The sequence below is a fragment of the Chanos chanos genome, chromosome 9 (assembly GCF_902362185.1).
Source record: "Chanos chanos chromosome 9, fChaCha1.1, whole genome shotgun sequence".
In the NCBI taxonomy this organism is placed as follows: Eukaryota; Metazoa; Chordata; class Actinopteri; order Gonorynchiformes; family Chanidae; genus Chanos; species Chanos chanos.
The window spans coordinates 25,285,545-25,304,483 of record NC_044503.1 but is presented as its reverse complement, the minus strand read 5'-3'; the positions used below and the strand labels follow the sequence as shown (position 1 = coordinate 25,304,483).

The following is an 18,939-nucleotide window of genomic DNA, read 5'->3' as shown; positions in this document are numbered from 1 at the left end:
CTTGGAGACTGCTACTACTGTATATGTGGCCTTCCAGATTACCGTGACGACCATGCAGCCTGTTCTATTATGATGGGTTTAGCCATGGTGGAGGCTATCTCGTAAGTTTAGCATTGTTTTTGCTCCCAACCACTTCCTACATGTTTGTAACGTCTATATGCACGTGTTTGTTTGTTTTAACGGTTTCTTTCCGTACGTCCGCGATGATGGATTTCAGGTACGTGCGAGAGAAGACACAGACGGATGTTGACATGCGGGTAGGGGTGCATTCTGGGACTGTTTTGGGCGGCGTGTTGGGACAGAAACGCTGGCAGTACGACGTCTGGTCCACAGATGTCACCGTGGCTAACAAGATGGAAGCGGGAGGAATACCAGGGTAGGTCTGGAGTTAGCCCAGACGTCGTCTGGCGTGGACGCCGCTGGCTTGTGAGGGAGGACAGCCGACACGGTTGATAACGGACTGATAATTATCAGTCCTGGGGAAATTGTCAAGTAAACACATATGACGTGCACATAAATAGCTGAGACTGTAAAAAAAAAAAAACCTCTCGCAGGCTTGCTATTTTTACCAGGACAACTAAAAATTACACTGTGTTATCCTTTTTAAAATGACAGAGTCAAAATGGCAAATGCTGGAACACAATACAAATTATTATTCAGTTTAACATTTGAACATGTTAAATATTAAATATTTGGAGTAACTATGCATTTTGGAGAATTTTTTTTCTCCAGCTTTAATTGTGGCTATGACATTTCAGATAAAGATGCAAAGACAATTTTGATTTTCATGAGAGTCTTGAGAGCCTCCACCTGCAAACGTTTATTTGTAAGATTCACGACGGTGGTGGCTATCGGCCGTCGAATTTTCACGTCTGTTTGCGCTCGTTTACGTTTGCGGTGTGTCTCTGTCGTGTCTTGCAGGCGTGTGCACATTTCTCAGAGTACCATGGAGTGCCTTCACGGGGAGTTTGACGTGGAGCCTGGTAACGGCGGCGACCGGTGTGAATACCTGAAGGAGAGGGGTATTGAGACCTACCTGGTGGTGGTACCCAAAGGGCCAGTGGGTAGAAATGGCATCAATGGGGTAGTGAGTGTCTCCTCACACAACCCTCAGTCAGGATTATGATTGCAGAGTGACACATCACACACACACACACACACACATACATACACACACACACACACACACACACACACAAACACACTCTTTCTCCTTTCTCTCTCTCTCTCTCTTTCTCCCTTTCTCTCTCTCTCTCTCTCTCACTCTCTTGCAAATTCATTTTCGCCTCAGCATGTTTTTACTTACCCCTTCTCCCAAACCCTCTCTGGTTTTTCTCACCTTTCCTCTTTGTTTCTGTCTCTCTTTTCCCTCTGTCGTTTCGTTCTAGAAGCTGTCGGTGACATCATCCAACGGTAATTCTCCGCTCTTGATCAACACGACGGAATGTAATGGGAGCGTCCACACGGCCTGCACAACACCGGAAGAACCGGAGGAACTGGATACAAGGGTAATTAACCCATTTACAGACACGACACGAACGGACCTGCAATTCAACCAGAGCGCTCATCCACACCATTAACACATGCGCCCTAATGGAAACATAATGTAAAAATCATTTGTATTTGTATCATTTTTCTGTAGTGTACAATGCATGTCTTTTTTTTTTATGATCTGTCACTGCTCATGTGATTCTCCTGGACTTTTATGAATGAACTATTTCTATTATGTATCAATTTCAAGTATGTTTACAATACATATAGTTTTTAGCAGTGGTACCACATGTGGATATATGTGATTATACATACTCAAACTATGTGTATAACAGTGCACACATATGAAAAGGGTTATATTGTTCTTCTATTGCTAGTGGTGAGATGAGGTATTGCAGTTTTGGCACTGTTTCTAGTCCCTCTTAATGGTCTTCTTTGCCTAGTGGTGAGACAAGGAACGTAATTATTTTTATTCCGGCAGTTTTTCTCTCTGTACGTACTCCCGCAGTTTTCACGATGTCGATTCCATTGCAGTGGTAACAGGTCCGTCCTAATGTTGCATAGTGCGCTTGTATATAACTAATTGATTGGTCCGCTTGTTGTTGTTTTTTTAAATTGCCGTTTTCAATCGCTTATCTTCCTATTGAAAATGAACAGGGAACGTTTTAGGTCTCTAGCGGTAAGACAACGGTTTGCGCACAGCGGCAGTCGGTAGTCGGATCCCGTTAGGAAATCTCATTTGTCCGTCACTGCCGTTTTGGTTTGTAATCACACACGTTTTCGATTTTATTATACCACATGAAGCAACTAAGAATTAGAACTAAAACTTAGAATTTGGTGGTTTGCACACAGTCATGAGATGGATTCAATGGTATTTTGCTCTGCAAAGCAACTGATCATGTTTAGACCTAAAGCACAAGCCGGATATGAAATCTCATTCAAAAACTGATGCTGCGACACGATCACATACGCGTTTTCTGGCGGAAACGCTTTTCTGGTTATAATTGCAAATGTGTGGTTTGGCAGAATGTAAATGTCTCATGTAGAGCCGCAGTTTTATTGAGGACATTTTTCACATAGCTGCGTGTGCAGAGAGCTTTGAAAGAGAAGGGGAAACACAAAGTAACTGTTCCTCTATCTGTTCACAAGGTGGTGAATCCTTCCTTCCCAAACCCACGGCGACGCTTACGGCTGAGGGACCTGGCGGAGAGAGTGATCGACGCTCAGGAGAACGAGCATGAGCTCAACAAGCTTCTAAACGAAGCGCTGCTGGAGAGAGAGACCGTACAGGCGTAAGTAGAGACGCGGCAACCACCAAGCGACATCAGAGATGGCGACACGAGACAAACAAACAGTGCGTTTCTGCTTGTGTAGATGTTGGTATCTTCAGAAAGTGTTTTTGACTAACTGCATTTGTTCCCTCTCTCCCTCTCTCTCTGTGTGTGTGTGTGTGTGTGTGTGTGTCAGGCTGAAGGGGAAACACACTAACCGTCTGTCCTTGCGTTTTGTGGACCCTGAACTGGAGACGCGATTCTCTGTGGAGAAAGAGAAGCAGAGCGGCGCTGCTTTCAGCTGCTCCTGTGTCGTTCTGCTCTTCACTGCAGCTATGGAGGCTCTTATAGATCCATTGTAAGTCCAGGGCCCTCGTCCACGCCCACGATAAACTTTCGTACGGACCCCATCTCTTCTTTCGACTCGTTCGCGCCATAAATGCTAACCTTCCTTTTCTTCCCTTCTTCTCCTTTTGCTTTCTCATGTTCTCTGTCCACCCTTGTTGTTTTGTTTTGTTTTGGGGGTTTTTTTATGCTCTTTCAAACTCCTCTGTCTCTCTTTTTTTCTTTCCCTTGCTCTCAGGTTGATAGCAAACTATGTGACTTTGGCTGTTGGTGAGATCCTGCTGTTAATTCTCACCATCTGCTCCCTGGCAGCCATCTTCCCCAGGGTGAGCTACTCTTTTGCCGTACACCTCACACAAACACCTTAAAAATCCACTTTCACTCCCTGCCAAGGACGTCTGCTTTACAGAACGTGCTGTAACATTTCCCAAGCTGGAAAGTAATAGTAAATATGTCATATTTATTTAGAAATATTTACTGTATTGCTGTGGTATGAAGTAAAATGTGAAAATGGAACTTTATTAAATGACGAAACAAAGAATGTTCTAGAGAGAGAACAGTTTGTGAGAGAGATTCTAGAGCTGTATTCGCCATGACCTTGTAGGTACGATGTTGCTCTCTGATTTTGGAAAAACAAGTCGACGCATTGCTCTCATTAATTTTTCCATGCGTCCATATAAGATTAAACTGATAAAGAAATGTGGTCTGGTCTGATGGCTTAGTCTCACACCCTTTAGACCAGTCCATGCATAGCAACACATTTGATCCAACCTTGTTAATCAGGTCAGTGCACTTTCAATTGACTGATATAGTTACGTACCAATATTGAGTGGTACTGTCACCATATCCCCCTGAAGGCCTTAGATTCATTAGTGAATTTGCGCAAGCAGACAGAGAGAGAGAGAGAGCAGACAGAGAGAGAGAGCGAGAGAGAGCAAGAGAATGGAGTGTGCCTACCTCTGTGGTTAATTTAAAATTAGATGCTTTTTTGTGATATCGCATGGTACACTCAAGGCAACATCTGTCTGTATGTCAGTTCGCTCAACCTCCTAATCAGTTTAACGGTGAAAACAGAGGCCAAAGTCTAAACGTGCAATAACGAAACCAGAGATCCAGTGAGTCAGTTGCTCTGTTGCCAGTTTATAATCCCAGTCGATGACGGGCGGGTGGGAGAGTAACGAACTTCATCATACCCTGTTAAATGTCAATTTATCTCTATACAAATGTACAGAGTCAACCTGGGATGATAATGAGGATGATAATGGTTTTTTTGTCTTTTGTTATATGGATAATTGAGTGAGTAATGGTTCTTAATGTCACAGGTATTTCCCAAGAAGTTGGTATCTTTCTCCACGTGGATCGACCACACGCGCTGGGCACGCAACACATGGGCCATGGCCGCCATATTTATTCTCACAATGGCCGACATCGTGGACATGGTATCAGTGCATGGCTTCCCTATGCGATGATTAATTAGATTATATATTTTTGTTTATCTAAATCTTATTTGGCTTAGACAGTGAACATTCTTATTGAACATTAGCTCGTTATCATTTTAGTGCAGTACTGTGGATATGAATGATGCTTTAACGTTGTTCTCTTGGTGTCCCATCGCTGTAGCTGAGCTGCCGAGCGCCGGCGATCCATCGAATGAACAGCAGCGTGTCTGACATGTCTCCGACCATGACCGGAATGGGGGGTTGCCTAGAGAACCCCAAGTACTACAGCTACATCGCTGTTTTAGCACTCATTGCTACTACCATGCTAGTGCAGGTTAGCCACATGGTCAAGCTAACGCTAATGCTGCTGATCACCGTGGCAACAGGCATTGTCAACATCTACAGTTGGAGAGATATCTTTGACCAGTATGATCTAACTCGCTTCGAGGAGTACAGGTGGGCAGTGTGTCAACAGCAGACGACGGAAACATTGGCAGTTGTAATGTTTAGATTAGGATTTGGCTAACATTAGCTAGCTACCATCATGAGTTGATATTATAAGAAGACTTAATCTAATTAAAACTTTTAACGTTACGAAGGATTTCTGAACCAGAGTAGTCGTGATTTTGCCATGTCATGCTAACGGGCTAATGCTAAAAGAGATTTGTTTTTTCTTTTTTGGTTTTGTCTGCAGAGTTAATCTGATCCCCTCCAAATACACCACTACTGTGATGATCTTCATCATGATGGTCAGCTTCTACTATTTTGCACGACATGTACGTCGCTTTTTACCCTCCCTCTCTCTCTCTCTCTCTCTCACTCTCTCTCTCTCTCTCTCTCTCTCTCTTTCTCCCTGCTCTGCTCAGGCCCCTGAGTTCCATAGTGTCTGCACTCATTGTTCATCTCTCCCTTCCCTCAGGTAGAGAAGCTGGCCCGGACTTTGTTCCTCTGGAAGATTGAGGTCCATGAACAGAAGGAGAAGGTGTACGAGATGAGACGCTGGAACGAGGCTCTGGTCACCAACATGCTCCCCGAACACGTGGCCCGACACTTCCTAGGCTCCAAAAAGAGAGATGAGGTGAGAAACCTGTTAAGCTACCTCGGGTGTGATTTACTATCCAAGGACAACCACAGAAATGTGTATCATGGGCGGTATTTGGTCATGGTGTTCATAAAATACTAACCATTGCTGTTGTGTTATTGATTTTACACTATTTTTTTCAAGTTGTTTACACTTTTCCAGCTTCAAACAATGTTATTTTCAATGCTTTTCGTGGTCTTTTGAGAAATTTCCAAACCACCTCTCTCTTTGAACCTCTTCCAGGAACTCTACAGCCAGTCATATGATGAAATTGGGGTCATGTTTGCCTCCATCCCCAACTTCTCTGATTTTTACACAGAGGAGAGCATCAACAATGGTGGTATTGAGTGCCTAAGATTCCTCAACGAAATCATCTCCGACTTTGACAGTGTAAGTTGAATAATTCATTCCTTTAACTTCAGCATTTCTCAGACCAAAATCATGCCAAGTAATAGATGTTTGAACCTATTTGAAACCGTAACCAGGTAATTAGCCCCTTAATGTCTGAGGCCAATATTACTACCAATGTTTCTCCTACACCAGCAAATGTTTTAAAAGGGCATTGTTTTTCCCTCATGAATTGTGAATCCACAGCTTCTGGATGAGTCCCAGTTTCGTTGTATCACCAAAATCAAAACCATTGGCAGCACCTACATGGCGGCTTCTGGCGTTACTCCAGACATAAACACCAACGGCTATGCCTGCATGAAGGTGGGTCCATCACACAAGAGCACATGACCTGCACTAGAGCTGTTGTCACTACTATAATAATAACGAGGTTTCTCTTGTTGTTTTTCGTTTCGGTTTATTTTTGGTATGTCCCACAGAAAGAAGAACTGTCAGACAGGGAACGCTGGCAGCATTTAGCCGACTTGGCAGACTTTGCTCTGGCCATGAAGGTTACCCTCATGAACATTAATTACCAGTCCTTCAACAACTTCATGCTCCGCATCGGTGAGCGGGCAGCCTCTAACACACTGGAGATTGAATTTTCACTGAATTTTTCTTTTTTAAAGAAAGAAATATGATAACCAAATGATTTGGCTCTTGTACCAAGGACTCAATAAGGGAGCGGTCCTAGCTGGAGTAATTGGTGCACGGAAGCCTCACTATGACATCTGGGGGAACACTGTGAATGTGGCCAGTCGTATGGAATCTACAGGAGTTATGGGTAATATTCAGGTAAGCTTACTGAAAAATGAGAACAGATGTAGTTCAGGGGGTTAGGGCATTGACATCTGGCGACGGGCAAGTAAATGGATTATTAAAATGGAGTAGAACTTATGCCCTGATGACTGCTGTGTCTTGTAAATGTCGTGTAATCAGTAACGCTTTAACTCTGCTGCCCCCAGGTGGTGGAAGACTGCTACATCATTTTGAAAGAGTACGGGTTTCGTTTCGTGAGAAGAGGCCCCATTTTTGTGAAGGGAAAAGGGGAGCTACTCACTTATTTTCTGAAAGGACGTGAGAAGCAGGGTTCTTTCATCAATGGCTCCTCTGTTACATTACCCCACCAGGTGGTGGACAGTTCTTGACCAACATGCACACACATGACACACACATATAAACCAAAATGTAAACACACACATAAACCATAGTATTTCCCAGCACACTCACATACGGACATACACAGGGTTACGCTCACATACACGCTCTCCCAAGCCAGAATTTAAAGACACAAATGTGTCTACGATCTAACTGTCGGGTTTAAGAGGGAAGACAGGCCGAATGCTTTTGAAAAGAAGAAATTTGTGTTTACCTGGAGAATATACAGGGACAAGTTATGCCCTCATACACACCCAGTGGGCTCCAGACTAAACAAGCTTTCATTTGTCAAACAATACAATGTATAAGTACTCTTTTGAACATACCTACACGGACTAAACAGTTCAATACATGCATTCACCCTAACCATTGTTAACAGTATGACTGTATACACCACAATACTGAGTCACATGCCTCCCTAACGTTCCCTCTGTTTGGTGAAAAGGGAAATTCTCTCATTTGGACATAATGCGTTAGAGTTCTATTTGAATGTGGCTTGTTTGCTGCGTCTGCCCTTTGTGTGTATATGTGTTTGTGTGCGTGGATGCATGTGTGTGTGTGTGTGTTCTCACCTGCTGTCTAATCTGTGTTATTCTCTCAACCCCACCTCTGATGGTCTGCCTCATTATCCTCGTTTTTGGACTTGAGTATTTTGTAGTCCTTATCTTCGACCCATTCTTATCTCTTCCTCACACAGCATTTAATATCTCGGATTAAGGAGTCCCTAATGTGCCAAACATGAACCAGATATTGGTATGTGTTTCCCTTTGAGCTGTCTCTCACATAACAGCAGGTGTGTACGTGTATCAGTGCTGTGAGACAATACATTAGAAGTATGTATGTGTATTTGTGCACACACACACACACACACACGTGTGTGTGCATGTGTGTGTGTGTGTGTGTGTGAGATGTATTCAAGTCCATCAAAAGTATATACCTGGGGCAGTATTGCAGGCATTGGCATTCTTTATCTGAAACTGTATTTCCCCTCAATGTCTTTCCTAAAAAATAGGATGAATGTGCAATAGTTTATTCTTTTATATCCTTTGCTCCTTAAATACCCCTTAAAGACTTCATTCCCTTCCCTAAAAAGTCAACTTTTTATTATTATTATTATTATTATTATTATTATTATTATTATTATTATTATTATTATTATTATTACTACTACTACTACTACTACTATGTACGTCTAATTCTGGCTGATAATCTTGTACAGAGAGAGAGAGAGAGTGACAGAATGAAGGGTACAGTGTGTCTGCTATTTGATTCCAGTTTACAGTTTCTTTAGTTAATTCACTGCAGATGTCAGGGATACATGGTTTGTAAAAGCTGAGATGGAAATGCTCTGAATTGATTTTTCAGTTACTGTATTTTAAAATGATTTCTGAAGGGATGGCATCGATTCTAGTCTTTCTGGCTCAATACAGGATTCTACTGTAATTTGATTTCTTTTTTTCTTTTTTTTTTTTGGAAAACAAACAAACAAAAGAATCTATTGACTTGAGAATAAAAATGGCACTTTTAATTATCTGTTAACTGAAATGTGTTTCTGTTTGATAAGTCATCTTTTCATGTCTTTATTTAAAGTCCTTTTATTCTAAATGCATTGATTAAAAAAGAGAGAGAGAGAGAGAGAGAGACCACACTGATTCATGTCCTATCCCGTCCTGTTACTAAAGCTTTCTAAAAGATTTTCAAAAAAAAGTTGCACACTTGCACCATGTCTGTGTATTGTGTAAAATTAAAACTTCAGAATAAAGTCTCCCAGCCTGTGGTCTGCGGACCTATGTTGCACTGGAAGAAGAGACCTGAGGAGTGTTCCACAAAGCACGATTTCTTTGACCGAAAAGCCAAGACTGTCAAATAGAACTGTGCGTACTGGAGAGTCTGAAGATTAAGCTTAGGTAATTTGCTTTGTGGTATACCTCAGTGGTAAATACAGGGCGGTTAAGTTACTCTGAAGATACACAAAACATAAACAGAGGAGAATAATCACATCAAATGTTGCTTTTTCTATTTGTAATCTTATATGACATGTTTTATTTTGTATTATTTTCAGATAGTTTTTTTCCCTTATTCACCTCAGCTGTGGGGATCGAATGATCAACTAAATTAAGCCACCTCACTCACTGCATCGGGCTCTTGAGTTTTTCAAAATAAAACCTGCGTTGAAAACATACCATTTAAATGTCTGTTTGGATGTTATAATGATGTAATACAAGATGGATCTGCACCATATATCAGTCAAGTATGGTGAGTGAAAAATACTAGCTGTTATAGATATAACGTCAGACCTGAAGTCTGTCGGTGGGACACCGTTTATATCTAAAACTAACTTTCCTCGCTGCCACAGAGAGAGACTATTATTTTGAAATATTATATCACATAACCTGTCAACATTTTTATTGATGCTGGCTTCATGTAACTCGTGTTCATTGCCAGCGTACCATCTATGGTTCAATCTTGATGAGCTGTGTCTGTGCCAAAACGTGCGTATCATGTGATCTTAAAATAATCTTACCGGATTGGTACATACACGATACAATTACTCAGTGATACAAAGATCACAGAAAAGAAGCGCACTGAACAAGGTGTTCAATCTAGCATGATTTTTTGTTGTTGTTCGGGACTCAAGGTTGTTTAAGTATTTCCGGCGACGTCATTGCACCCAGACCTCCATAATGGGTTTGCAGCTGTTCACTGAACAACAATAACAAGAACGGCGAACGTCAAGAGGAGAGCACAACACTACAAATCCCTTAACGACAGTCTTTCACTCAATTCCGACACTTTCGTAGCCAAACTCAGCCGACAGGTATCTTGTCACAGAAGCTGCCGGCGGGGTAACTCTGGCCTCCGCTTCCTCCTCCTCCGACTCGGAAATCGGCGGAGCTTCGCCGCCCCCACGGAAAAAACGCCGAGGATCGGTGGTGGAGGGAGCAGGAGAGACCGGGGCTTCAACTGGGATTGCGGGCCTCTCTGCGGTTGTTGTAGGGCTTGCAACTTTTCCACCCCCACACGCAGTTCCTGCTATCTGCCTTAATCCACATAGTGTCACTAACATCAGCATTTATAACATGCAGGCCAACGGGGCAGGACAGGGACAAGACTCAGAGCTGTCCTGCCTAAATAACGCACAAAACGGAGAGTCGTCCTCTGGTGGAGGAGCGCACTCCAACGGACTCATATCCTCAGCTAACAATGGAAATTCTGCCAGTACTGATAACGGAGTTCCACCGTCGGGAACCTCTGCTGCTTCTAACGCCACAACCTCGGGCTCCGATACCGGCTCAACAATGAAAAAGAAGAAACGTTTTTCACAGGCAGATGAAGATGTCATCCGACTGATAGGGCAACATCTACACGGTTTAGGGCTTAAGTAAGTTGTCGGTTATCTTGTAACATGTCCTTCAAACGTTGGGGAACTATTAGGTATGTCAATGTAAAGCTTGTCCATTACGTTGATAGGTTTTACCAGCTAATATTCGTCATACCAAGCCACTTAATTTGAGCTGACAATCTGTGCATGACAAACAAACAGGGAAGGAGGGGGTTCCATTTCGCAAATTGCAGCAAAGGTTGTTTAACAGTCAGCAAATAATGAAATTGGTCTCCGTTCTAGAAAAGTCCTGTAATCGAGAAAAGTCTGTAAATCCAAGTCCGATTAAACTTGTCCAAGACCAGCTTTATTTTCATGGTCATCGTTACGTAGCCATCGGGAAATAAACAAAACGTCAGCCGACTGTGTCTTATCAGTGTATTTTTTTTGTCTATCGTGGTGAGCATATCTACCGAACGTCTTTAAAAAGAACACTAGAGTACAAATTGTTCGTTGTTTTCATACAACACCGATGCATTCTTTCCACCGTAGTAAACGAACTGATCGAGAATCTTTTACATGAAAATGACATGTCAGTACAAGTTCCATGAAATCGATTTGTTTTGATCCCGTGGGCCCAGTGTTTACAGAGGTCTGTCACAGAGTGGATAAAACAATTCAGCTCGAGTTGCAGTATTATGTAAAGCTAATACTATTTTGTTCTCTGCTCTATGATCTTTGATAACTCCTGTTAACACATAAAATCATTTTATTACCGAACAGTTACCGAAGTCACGCCATTCAATTTTATGCTGAAAGAATTCGTTTACATACACTTATGTAAATAGTATCTTTTTACGCGTTGTTAATGGCCATGGCCGCAACATAATAAAATGTCTGTTTGTACCGTGCAGTCAGACAGTGGACTTGTTGATGCAAGAATCTGGCTGTCGACTGGAGCATCCCGCAGCCACTAAATTTCGTAACCACGTAATGGAAGGAGAATGGGATAAGGTGAGCAGTCTAACTTTCTAATAAAAGAGAAAGAGTTCTCTCTGTCTTTTTTCTCCTCCTCTCTCTTTCTCCCTTTCCCATGAGCACTGACTGATAAAAGCCACATTACGTGAAACTATTGTTTGGGCGGGGAGGGTTGTCTTCAGGTACAGTGAATCGTTACTGGCAGATTTCTAGAAACGTGATGTTTAGACTTTTCTGTATGTATTTTTAGACTTTGTATCAGTTAGTGTTTCAAAATCCCATTTCACCCGGTAGCTTTTGGCGGTTTGTACAGCACGTGAACTTTGCACTTAGCATTCATTTAGGTCGTGACCGGCACATCACTCCAAGCAACCTGCCGATAGGGACGTGACGTGACGTTATGACGCAAGAAGGTCATTTAACATTTAACGTTTATCAATCTGGTGTTTCTGTGGCAGGCTGAAAGTGACCTCAATGAGCTGAAAGCGCTTATGCACTCACCAAGTGCTATTGTGGTAAGCCCTAAATGATACGTTCATTTTTAGCTTATAGAGCTGCTTTGACACAGAAACTAAACATAGCCCACAGTTTTCTTAAGTTGTCTGTAAATTTCATCAGAAATGCTGTTAATGTCCATCAGTGGCCCTGTTACCAAGCTACTCTCTCACCAGCTGTCTTTTGCCTCACTCACAATTAGCGGATGAAGTTCTTGCTCCTGCAGCAGAAGTATTTAGAGTATCTGGAAGACGGTAAAGTTCTAGAAGCACTGCAAGTTCTGAGAGCTGAGCTCACTCCACTGAAGTACAACACAGAGAGAATTCACGTCCTCAGCGGGTAACCATGGTTTTATTCTGATGTTATTTGTAATACCAAAACATAACCCCGTAACTCTACGATTTACTAATGGGCGTCGTGGGTGAGGATGTTTCTAAATATGGATATGTGAGATTCTTATTTATCATTTAATTTGTACCTTAGGTCCACCTACTGGGGTGCTTTTTTTGTCGTCTCTTTGGTAAGCTACAGTATGTTTGTTCTTGTTGTTGTTGGAGTTGATGATGTTTTTTTTATTTGTTTGCAGGTATTTGATGTGCAGCCACTCAGAAGATCTGCGAGCCAAAGCAGAGTGGGAGGGCAAAGGAACTGCTTCTCGCTCCAAACTCCTCGACAAACTGCAAAGTGAGTATTGTTCACACACACACACACACACACACACACATACATACATATACACAAACTGTCTCATCCTAAGATATCTTGAAGGAACCTGTTTAGTTTCTACACTTGAGATATATATATATATAGATATAGATATAGATATATATAGATAGATATTTTATTTTTTCATAAGTGCAACTGTGTTTTTTTCATATAGGTCTTGGGAAGCATTTAGTCTTGTCACTTTTGTCAGTTCTATAATTGTGGCTGATTCATCTCCAAAAATTTCAGTTTATTCTTTCTTTCTCTCTCTCTCTCTCTCTCTCGCCCTTTCTCTCCTCCTCCCTGTCTGACTTTTCTCACTCTGTTGTGATACTGTGTTTTCTCTCATGCAGCATACCTGCCCCCCTCCGTAATGCTGCCCCCGCGGCGCCTCCAGACCCTCTTGCGTCAGGCTGTGGAGCTGCAGAGAGACCGCTGCCTCTACCACAACACCAAACTGGACAGCAGCCTGGACTCCGTGTCCCTGCTCCTGGATCACGTCTGCAGCAGGTAAGCACTGCCTACCCTCTCTCTCTCTCTCTCTCTCTCTCTCTCTCTCTCTCTCTTTCTTTCTCTCTCCCTTTTTCTTTCTCTCTCCCTTTCTCTCTCTGTACCAGCCTCTGCATGTCGCTCATCAGTTATTTTGCCTCTTGGCAGTGGTGTATTTGGACTCGACATGGCTGTGATGTCAGAGATATAGACTCTATATTACCCATGGTTCTATTTTTGGGAACGTTTTGTATTGGAGCTTTCCAGTAAAATGGGAATGAATGTCAATTTGCATTGCTTCTCTTAGCCATTTAATGGTCTTATTAAAGAGAAAGCCATGGAGAGGCCCTGTCCAGATGGCCTCACTAATGTGCATTCTCTTTGTTATCTCCAGGAAACAGTTCCCCTGCTACACCCAGCAGATCTTGACCGAACACTGCAATGAAGTGTGGTTCTGTAAATTCTCCAACGATGGCACAAAACTGGCCACGGGATCCAAGGACACTACAGTCATTGTGTGGCATGTTGACTCAGTGAGTGACACATTTTTTTTTTTTCTCCTCTCCCTTTTTTTTCCCTTTTTTTTTTCTTTTTTTTTCTTTTCAATGGCAAAGGCAGGCTGATGAGGGAATGAGAGAATGTCAGATCCCATTTTGAAAGCCTTATATTCAAAAAATCGAGATGATCAGCAAGAACGAGTGAAGAAAATAAAATGTTGAGACCATAAGATTGTTGTGCTTGTAATCATAATTGTAATTGTACATGTTGGTTTGTTCAACAGAAATTGTAATTGTAATTGAAATTGTAATTATAATTGTAACTGGTTCATTCCACAGTAATTGTAATTACATTTGAAATTGTAATAGTAATTATAACCGTTGGTTGGTTTCATCAGGAGACCCACCAGCTGAAACAGCTGAAGACTCTGGAAGGCCATGCCTATGGTGTGTCATACCTGGCATGGAGCCCAGATGACACATACCTAATAGCCTGTGGGCCAGATGACTGTTCAGAGCTATGGCTCTGGAATGTTCAGGTAAAACTTTGCCCTTTACAGACATCAGTGGCCCCATGGGAAACAGAGAGGACTATGCCAGTAGTCTATTGTTGTTTTGCTTTTTGCTTGTTTGTTTGTTTCGTTCTGTTTCTGTGTGTTTTTTAACGAGGGTATGTGACATCATAACCTTTCAGGAACAGTGAATGTCAAACGGATGCTGCGTTGTTTTGAGCCCTGCCTTCTTAAATGACGTCTGTGTTTAATTTATTTATTTTTGTTCCGTATCGTAGACGGGGGAACTGAGGACGAAAATGAGCCAGTCTCACGAGGACAGCCTGACAAGCGTGGCCTGGAATCCAGACGGCAAACGTTTCGTCACTGGGGGTCAGAGAGGCCAGTTCTACCAGTGTGTAAGTCCCCTTAACACAACTGCTCTGGATGTCTTGTTAAATTTGAATTGCCCTGTGTTTTGTCGACAGATTTATGTTTGCTCCATGACATGTTTTTATACTTCATCTACATATGCAACAAATGATATCAGGATCTAGACGGAAACCTGCTGGACTCTTGGGAAGGTGTCAGGGTTCAGTGCTTATGGTGCCTGAGCGACGGGAGAACCGTCCTGGCATCCGACACACACCAGCGTATCCGTGGTTACAACTTCGAAGACCTCACAGACAGAAACATGTGAGTGCGTTGCCTTGGGAACATGCTTGGCTCAAATTATGACTCATTATTCTGACTTCTGTTTGGGTTTGTTTTGTTTTTTCTTTTTTCTTTTTTTTTTTTCTCTCCACAGTGTGCAGGAGGATCATCCAATAATGTCTTTTACGGTGTCAAAGAACGGAAGATTAGCTCTGTTAAATGTAGCAACTCAGGTAAGCAAGTCAAAAGAAAAACTGGGTTGAGGTATAAGTACCTGAATGAAAGTTATACACTCTTGTCCATGCTAGCTGAAACTTTTATTGTCTTTTCTTTGTTACTGTACCACCAACATGTCTGAGCAATAGCCTTCACCAGGGTTTTGTGCCAGCTAGTTCTGCTTCATTCTCTTTTCAACCCTGTAATCAGTCTATTATCTAGTAATATCTTTTTATAACAACATAATTAGGGTAGAACACCTTTGAGTAGTCAGTTAGTCATGTAATCATACAAAGTATATTACCACTTACACATGCGTCAGTACATGTCCAGTTGAAGTCACATTCGTAAAATATGTAGAATTCGTAATTTAAAATGATCAACCCAGAATTCAAAAAGTTACATCGCATTACATTAATCTTATTTAAATTGTTTTATGTGATTTTTACATAAAACTGTTCTTCTGCATAGAAAGACTGAGATCTAACTCCTCAATCATACTGAAAACTGTTATTATAATTAAATGAATGTTCAAAAAGTAGGCCATGGTTGACAGGACCCAGATTTACAGTTGTGAGTCTGGTCTGGAAATTTACTGTCATTTGATCTAACTGTATCATGTTGAACTATATTGTGCTGCGTAGGGAGTTCATCTATGGGACCTGCAGGACCGGGTGCTGGTGAGGAAGTATCAGGGCGTGACCCAGGGCTTCTACACCATCCACTCCTGCTTTGGAGGACATAACGAAGACTTCATTGCTAGTGGAAGTGAAGGTAAGACAGCGTTGTTCATTATGCCCAGATTTTCCCCTTTCGTTATCTCTCTCCCTATCTCTGTCTCTTTCTCTTTCTCTCGTTCTTTGTTTTCTTGTCCTTTTTCAGAAAGGGTTATTCTCCTCTACGCATGTATAGCCACGTTTTTCTTTGTGTTCGTTCTCACAGAGGAGATGGCGAGGTCAGAACATTTGAATTGACCTAAATGTGTGTCCACAGATCACAAAGTGTACATCTGGCACAAGCGCAGTGAGCTGCCCATAGCGGAACTGACGGGACACACTCGCACGGTCAACTGTGTGAGCTGGAACCCGGTTCTGCCGGGCCTCATGGCCAGCGCCTCGGATGACGGCACCGTCCGGATCTGGGGTCCGGCTCCTTTCCTCGACTCCCAGGACTCAGAAGGACTCAACGGTATTGGCTTTGTTTGTCCTCTTGACGAATAAACAGTCTGACGGCCTGCGGCTGGTAGAAACTCACTCATTACAGTTACTGGACGATTGTTGATTCTAAACCCATTGAGCCCAGAGTAAATCTTGAATTCCAAGGCAGTCGATCCCAGCATAGATTTTGAATTCTAAGCCAGTGGATCCCTGTATGGAACTAAAATTCCAAGCCAGTAGATCCTAGCATGGATCTAGAGTTCTAAGGCAATAGGTCCCAATATAGAACTTGAATCCTGAGACAGTGGATCCCCGCATCGATTTTGAATTCTAAGCCAATAGATCCCAGTATGGATCTACTCTCGTTAGCCAATAGATCCTGGTGTGGATTTAGAGTTTTAGGCCAAGTGGTCCCAGTATAGATATTGAATGCTAAGACAGTGGATCCCAGGATAAAGTTTTGAATTCTCAGCCAATTGTTGTCAGTATTGACCTAGAATTCTAAGCCAGCGTATCAGAGTACAGATCTGGGAATCTGTGACAATAGATCTCAGTATGGATCCTGACACCAAAGACAGTTTTGTGTAGTCCCAGTTTCAGCAGGCCTTACTCAGCCTGTTCACTTACTGTCCAGCCCCTTCATCATGTGCCTCAGATGGGCGTCAGATCAAGTGAAAGCCATCAGTATCCTGGAAACCCTCTCCCCTAAAGGTTCTGCTCCCCACTCTTTATAGACCACCTATAGCTCCAGTATTCAAATGCTCAAAGTCATTCATATATGTTAGGTTATAGCAGGAACGGAAGCCTTTGGGGAGGGGGGGGGGGGTTAACTCGCCCTAAAGGAGGACTGTTCTGCCCTTTGAAATTTGGAAAGACTGAGAAGAGTTGAGGACTTGGTTGGGAGTTGTCTCTCTGAAATGTGACGATAAATCTGATTATTACTGTTAGCCCACAGCCATGCCTGTTGTTTCTCTCCATTAGAATGCTGCAGTATGGACAGCTGATGGTAACTCTGGAGCTGACGTCTTCTCCGAAAATAAAAAAAAACAAAAACAAAACACTGACATACACTATAGACTATATACAAGAAATTTACGGAAGAAAAATGAAGTTTGGAGAACAAAAAAGAAAGGAAAAAAACGAAAATGAAAACAGATGTTACCCTGTATGACAGAGCAGAGGTCAAGTTTAAAGCCAAGATTAGTAGCTGGAGGAATCACTTGAACGAAAACCAACCCAGCTGCTGACCGACGAACTCTTTAGACCACTGACCTGTGTGTGTGTGCCTGGTCCTGGCTGATGTCACCTTCTGTCTGAAGAACCACATGTCCCAGTGGGTGTATATTGACCTCTCTCTCTCTCTCTCTCTCTCTCTCTATCACCCCTGCCCACTCAGGGCAGTCCTCTGCAGAACTATAGTTATCACAAACCACATCATTCAACAAAAGAATTATTTATTGCAGTTATTATTTATTGTTGTCAGTTGGTTGAGGCTTCAGACTTGAGTTTTTGTAGTGACCTTGTGCTCTGTTATGGATGAGGAAAAAAAAAAAACGTTCTTTTTTTAATCTACTCAGCTTTTCAAAGCTTATATGAACTTGCTGACTTCTTTTCTCTGCAAGCTTGGTGGAGGGGGGTGGGATGGGACTAAGGTGTCAATAGAACACTTCCCCTCTGGGTCAAAGAGGCATCATGGGAGATGGAGTTTTTTGGCAAAGTGGAGCAGGTTGGGCTGCTGAAAGCAGCTGTCATATCATTTTCCACGTGAACTCTATGTCCTTTTGCTCCTTTGCCTGCCTGTGTGTGAATGTATGTATGGGAGATATATAGATAGAGAAAATATGTTTTCACCAGCAGAAAATTATGATGTCATGTTCTTTTCCCTCCACTTTAAGAGCTATGAAAACAGTTTTAAACAGCAAAGAGTTTTAATAGTCATTTAAAAAAGCCTGTTTAATTTATCACAGGAGTTGTTTTTTTTCTCTCTCTCTCTCTCTTCTTCTAATTTTTCCTTGGGCGAATTTTTTTTTGTCTGGCCCTTTGTTTTTCTTAAATCATTTACTCTAATGGCAATTTTAGTTGAATGTGTTGAGGAGGGAGGTGTCAGGGATGGTTCGTTTGTCTTTTGCTTCCTTCAACCGTAATCCTACCCCGTCACCGTAGACAGGATCGGTCAGAGGGGGGAAGGGAGGTACTCCGTTGGTGAGATTTTTTTTTTTTTTTTTTTTTTCCGAAATGTCATCTGTTATTTTCAGACAATCCCTACCGGAGGAGTTTATCTAAGCTCCCTCACAACTTGATACAGCACACCACATATTGCTGTTATCCACCGAAGATTTAAAAAAAAGAAAGAAAGAAAAAAAAAACAAGAAGAAGAAGAAAACTAAGCATGCTTTGTAGACTGTGTGTAATATCTCAGACTACTTTACACCACATAAGACTGTTTTTCTCACGTTTAGGTAGTGTGGACACACGTGTAAATATTGACCATTCTGAGTGCTTAAATATGACAACAGCTCAGTCTTTCAAAGTTGCTTTTTCGGTGTTGGACGTCCAGGGATTGTGGTGTTTTTTTTTGTTTTGTTTTGTTTTGTTTTGTTTTGTTTTTTGGGCTGGAGTATAGCAAGAGGTGACCTCTTTTCCATGAATGTATTGGAGATAAGACTGTTGATTGGTTTAAGCTGATGTCATTTAACGATAGAGGCTTTGGGAAAGAGCTGATTGGTTAGTGTCGTTGGGGTTAGGCCGTAGTGGAGGAAAATC

The 18,939-nt window shown here is 42.2% G+C and overlaps 2 protein-coding genes across 3 annotated transcripts in view; both read left to right on the top strand.

Moving 5' to 3' along the window:
• adcy3a (adenylate cyclase 3a) overlaps window positions 1-7,162 on the top strand; it is a 14,764-nt gene extending 7,602 nt beyond the window's left edge. Inside the window, exons 5-20 of the mRNA XM_030784382.1 lie at window positions 1-101; window positions 218-376; window positions 922-1,087; window positions 1,389-1,508; window positions 2,641-2,783; window positions 2,959-3,120; window positions 3,346-3,433; window positions 4,430-4,546; window positions 4,728-5,002; window positions 5,160-5,322; window positions 5,466-5,624; window positions 5,871-6,017; window positions 6,222-6,338; window positions 6,455-6,581; window positions 6,685-6,809; window positions 6,980-7,162. The exon at window positions 1-101 is cut by the window's left edge and continues 27 nt beyond it. Coding sequence (XP_030640242.1) covers window positions 1-101; window positions 218-376; window positions 922-1,087; window positions 1,389-1,508; window positions 2,641-2,783; window positions 2,959-3,120; window positions 3,346-3,433; window positions 4,430-4,546; window positions 4,728-5,002; window positions 5,160-5,322; window positions 5,466-5,624; window positions 5,871-6,017; window positions 6,222-6,338; window positions 6,455-6,581; window positions 6,685-6,809; window positions 6,980-7,162 — 2,352 coding nt within the window. The remainder of the gene's footprint in view (window positions 102-217; window positions 377-921; window positions 1,088-1,388; window positions 1,509-2,640; window positions 2,784-2,958; window positions 3,121-3,345; window positions 3,434-4,429; window positions 4,547-4,727; window positions 5,003-5,159; window positions 5,323-5,465; window positions 5,625-5,870; window positions 6,018-6,221; window positions 6,339-6,454; window positions 6,582-6,684; window positions 6,810-6,979) is intronic.
• Window positions 7,163-9,756: 2,594 nt separating this feature from the next.
• wdr26a (WD repeat domain 26a) lies at window positions 9,757-18,389 on the top strand. Of its 2 annotated transcripts, XM_030785680.1 has the most exons (14): window positions 9,757-10,554; window positions 11,409-11,508; window positions 11,931-11,987; window positions 12,170-12,306; window positions 12,554-12,651; window positions 13,026-13,182; window positions 13,556-13,694; window positions 14,057-14,197; window positions 14,449-14,568; window positions 14,700-14,845; window positions 14,958-15,036; window positions 15,664-15,793; window positions 16,013-16,207; window positions 17,158-17,213. In XM_030785680.1, the coding sequence occupies exons 1-14, from the start codon at window positions 10,253-10,255 to the stop codon at window positions 17,178-17,180; spliced, it is 1,824 nt and encodes a 607-aa protein (XP_030641540.1). In that variant the 5' UTR covers window positions 9,757-10,252; the 3' UTR covers window positions 17,181-17,213. The 2 variants fall into 2 exon arrangements, with proteins under 2 accessions (XP_030641540.1, XP_030641539.1); XM_030785679.1 differs by having other exon boundaries at window positions 16,013-18,389.
• Window positions 18,390-18,939: the final 550 nt, after the last annotated feature.

Excerpts from the sequence above, each read along its gene's own strand:
- wdr26a (XM_030785679.1), top strand. The coding sequence starts at position 10,253 with ATGCAGGCCAACGGGGCAGGACAGGGACAAGACTCAGAGCTGTCCTGC. Across the intron at positions 10,555-11,408 it reads CTACACGGTTTAGGGCTTAA|TCAGACAGTGGACTTGTTGA; the intron begins GTAAGTTGTCGG and ends TGTACCGTGCAG. Across the intron at positions 15,794-16,012 it reads CATTGCTAGTGGAAGTGAAG|ATCACAAAGTGTACATCTGG; the intron begins GTAAGACAGCGT and ends GTGTGTCCACAG.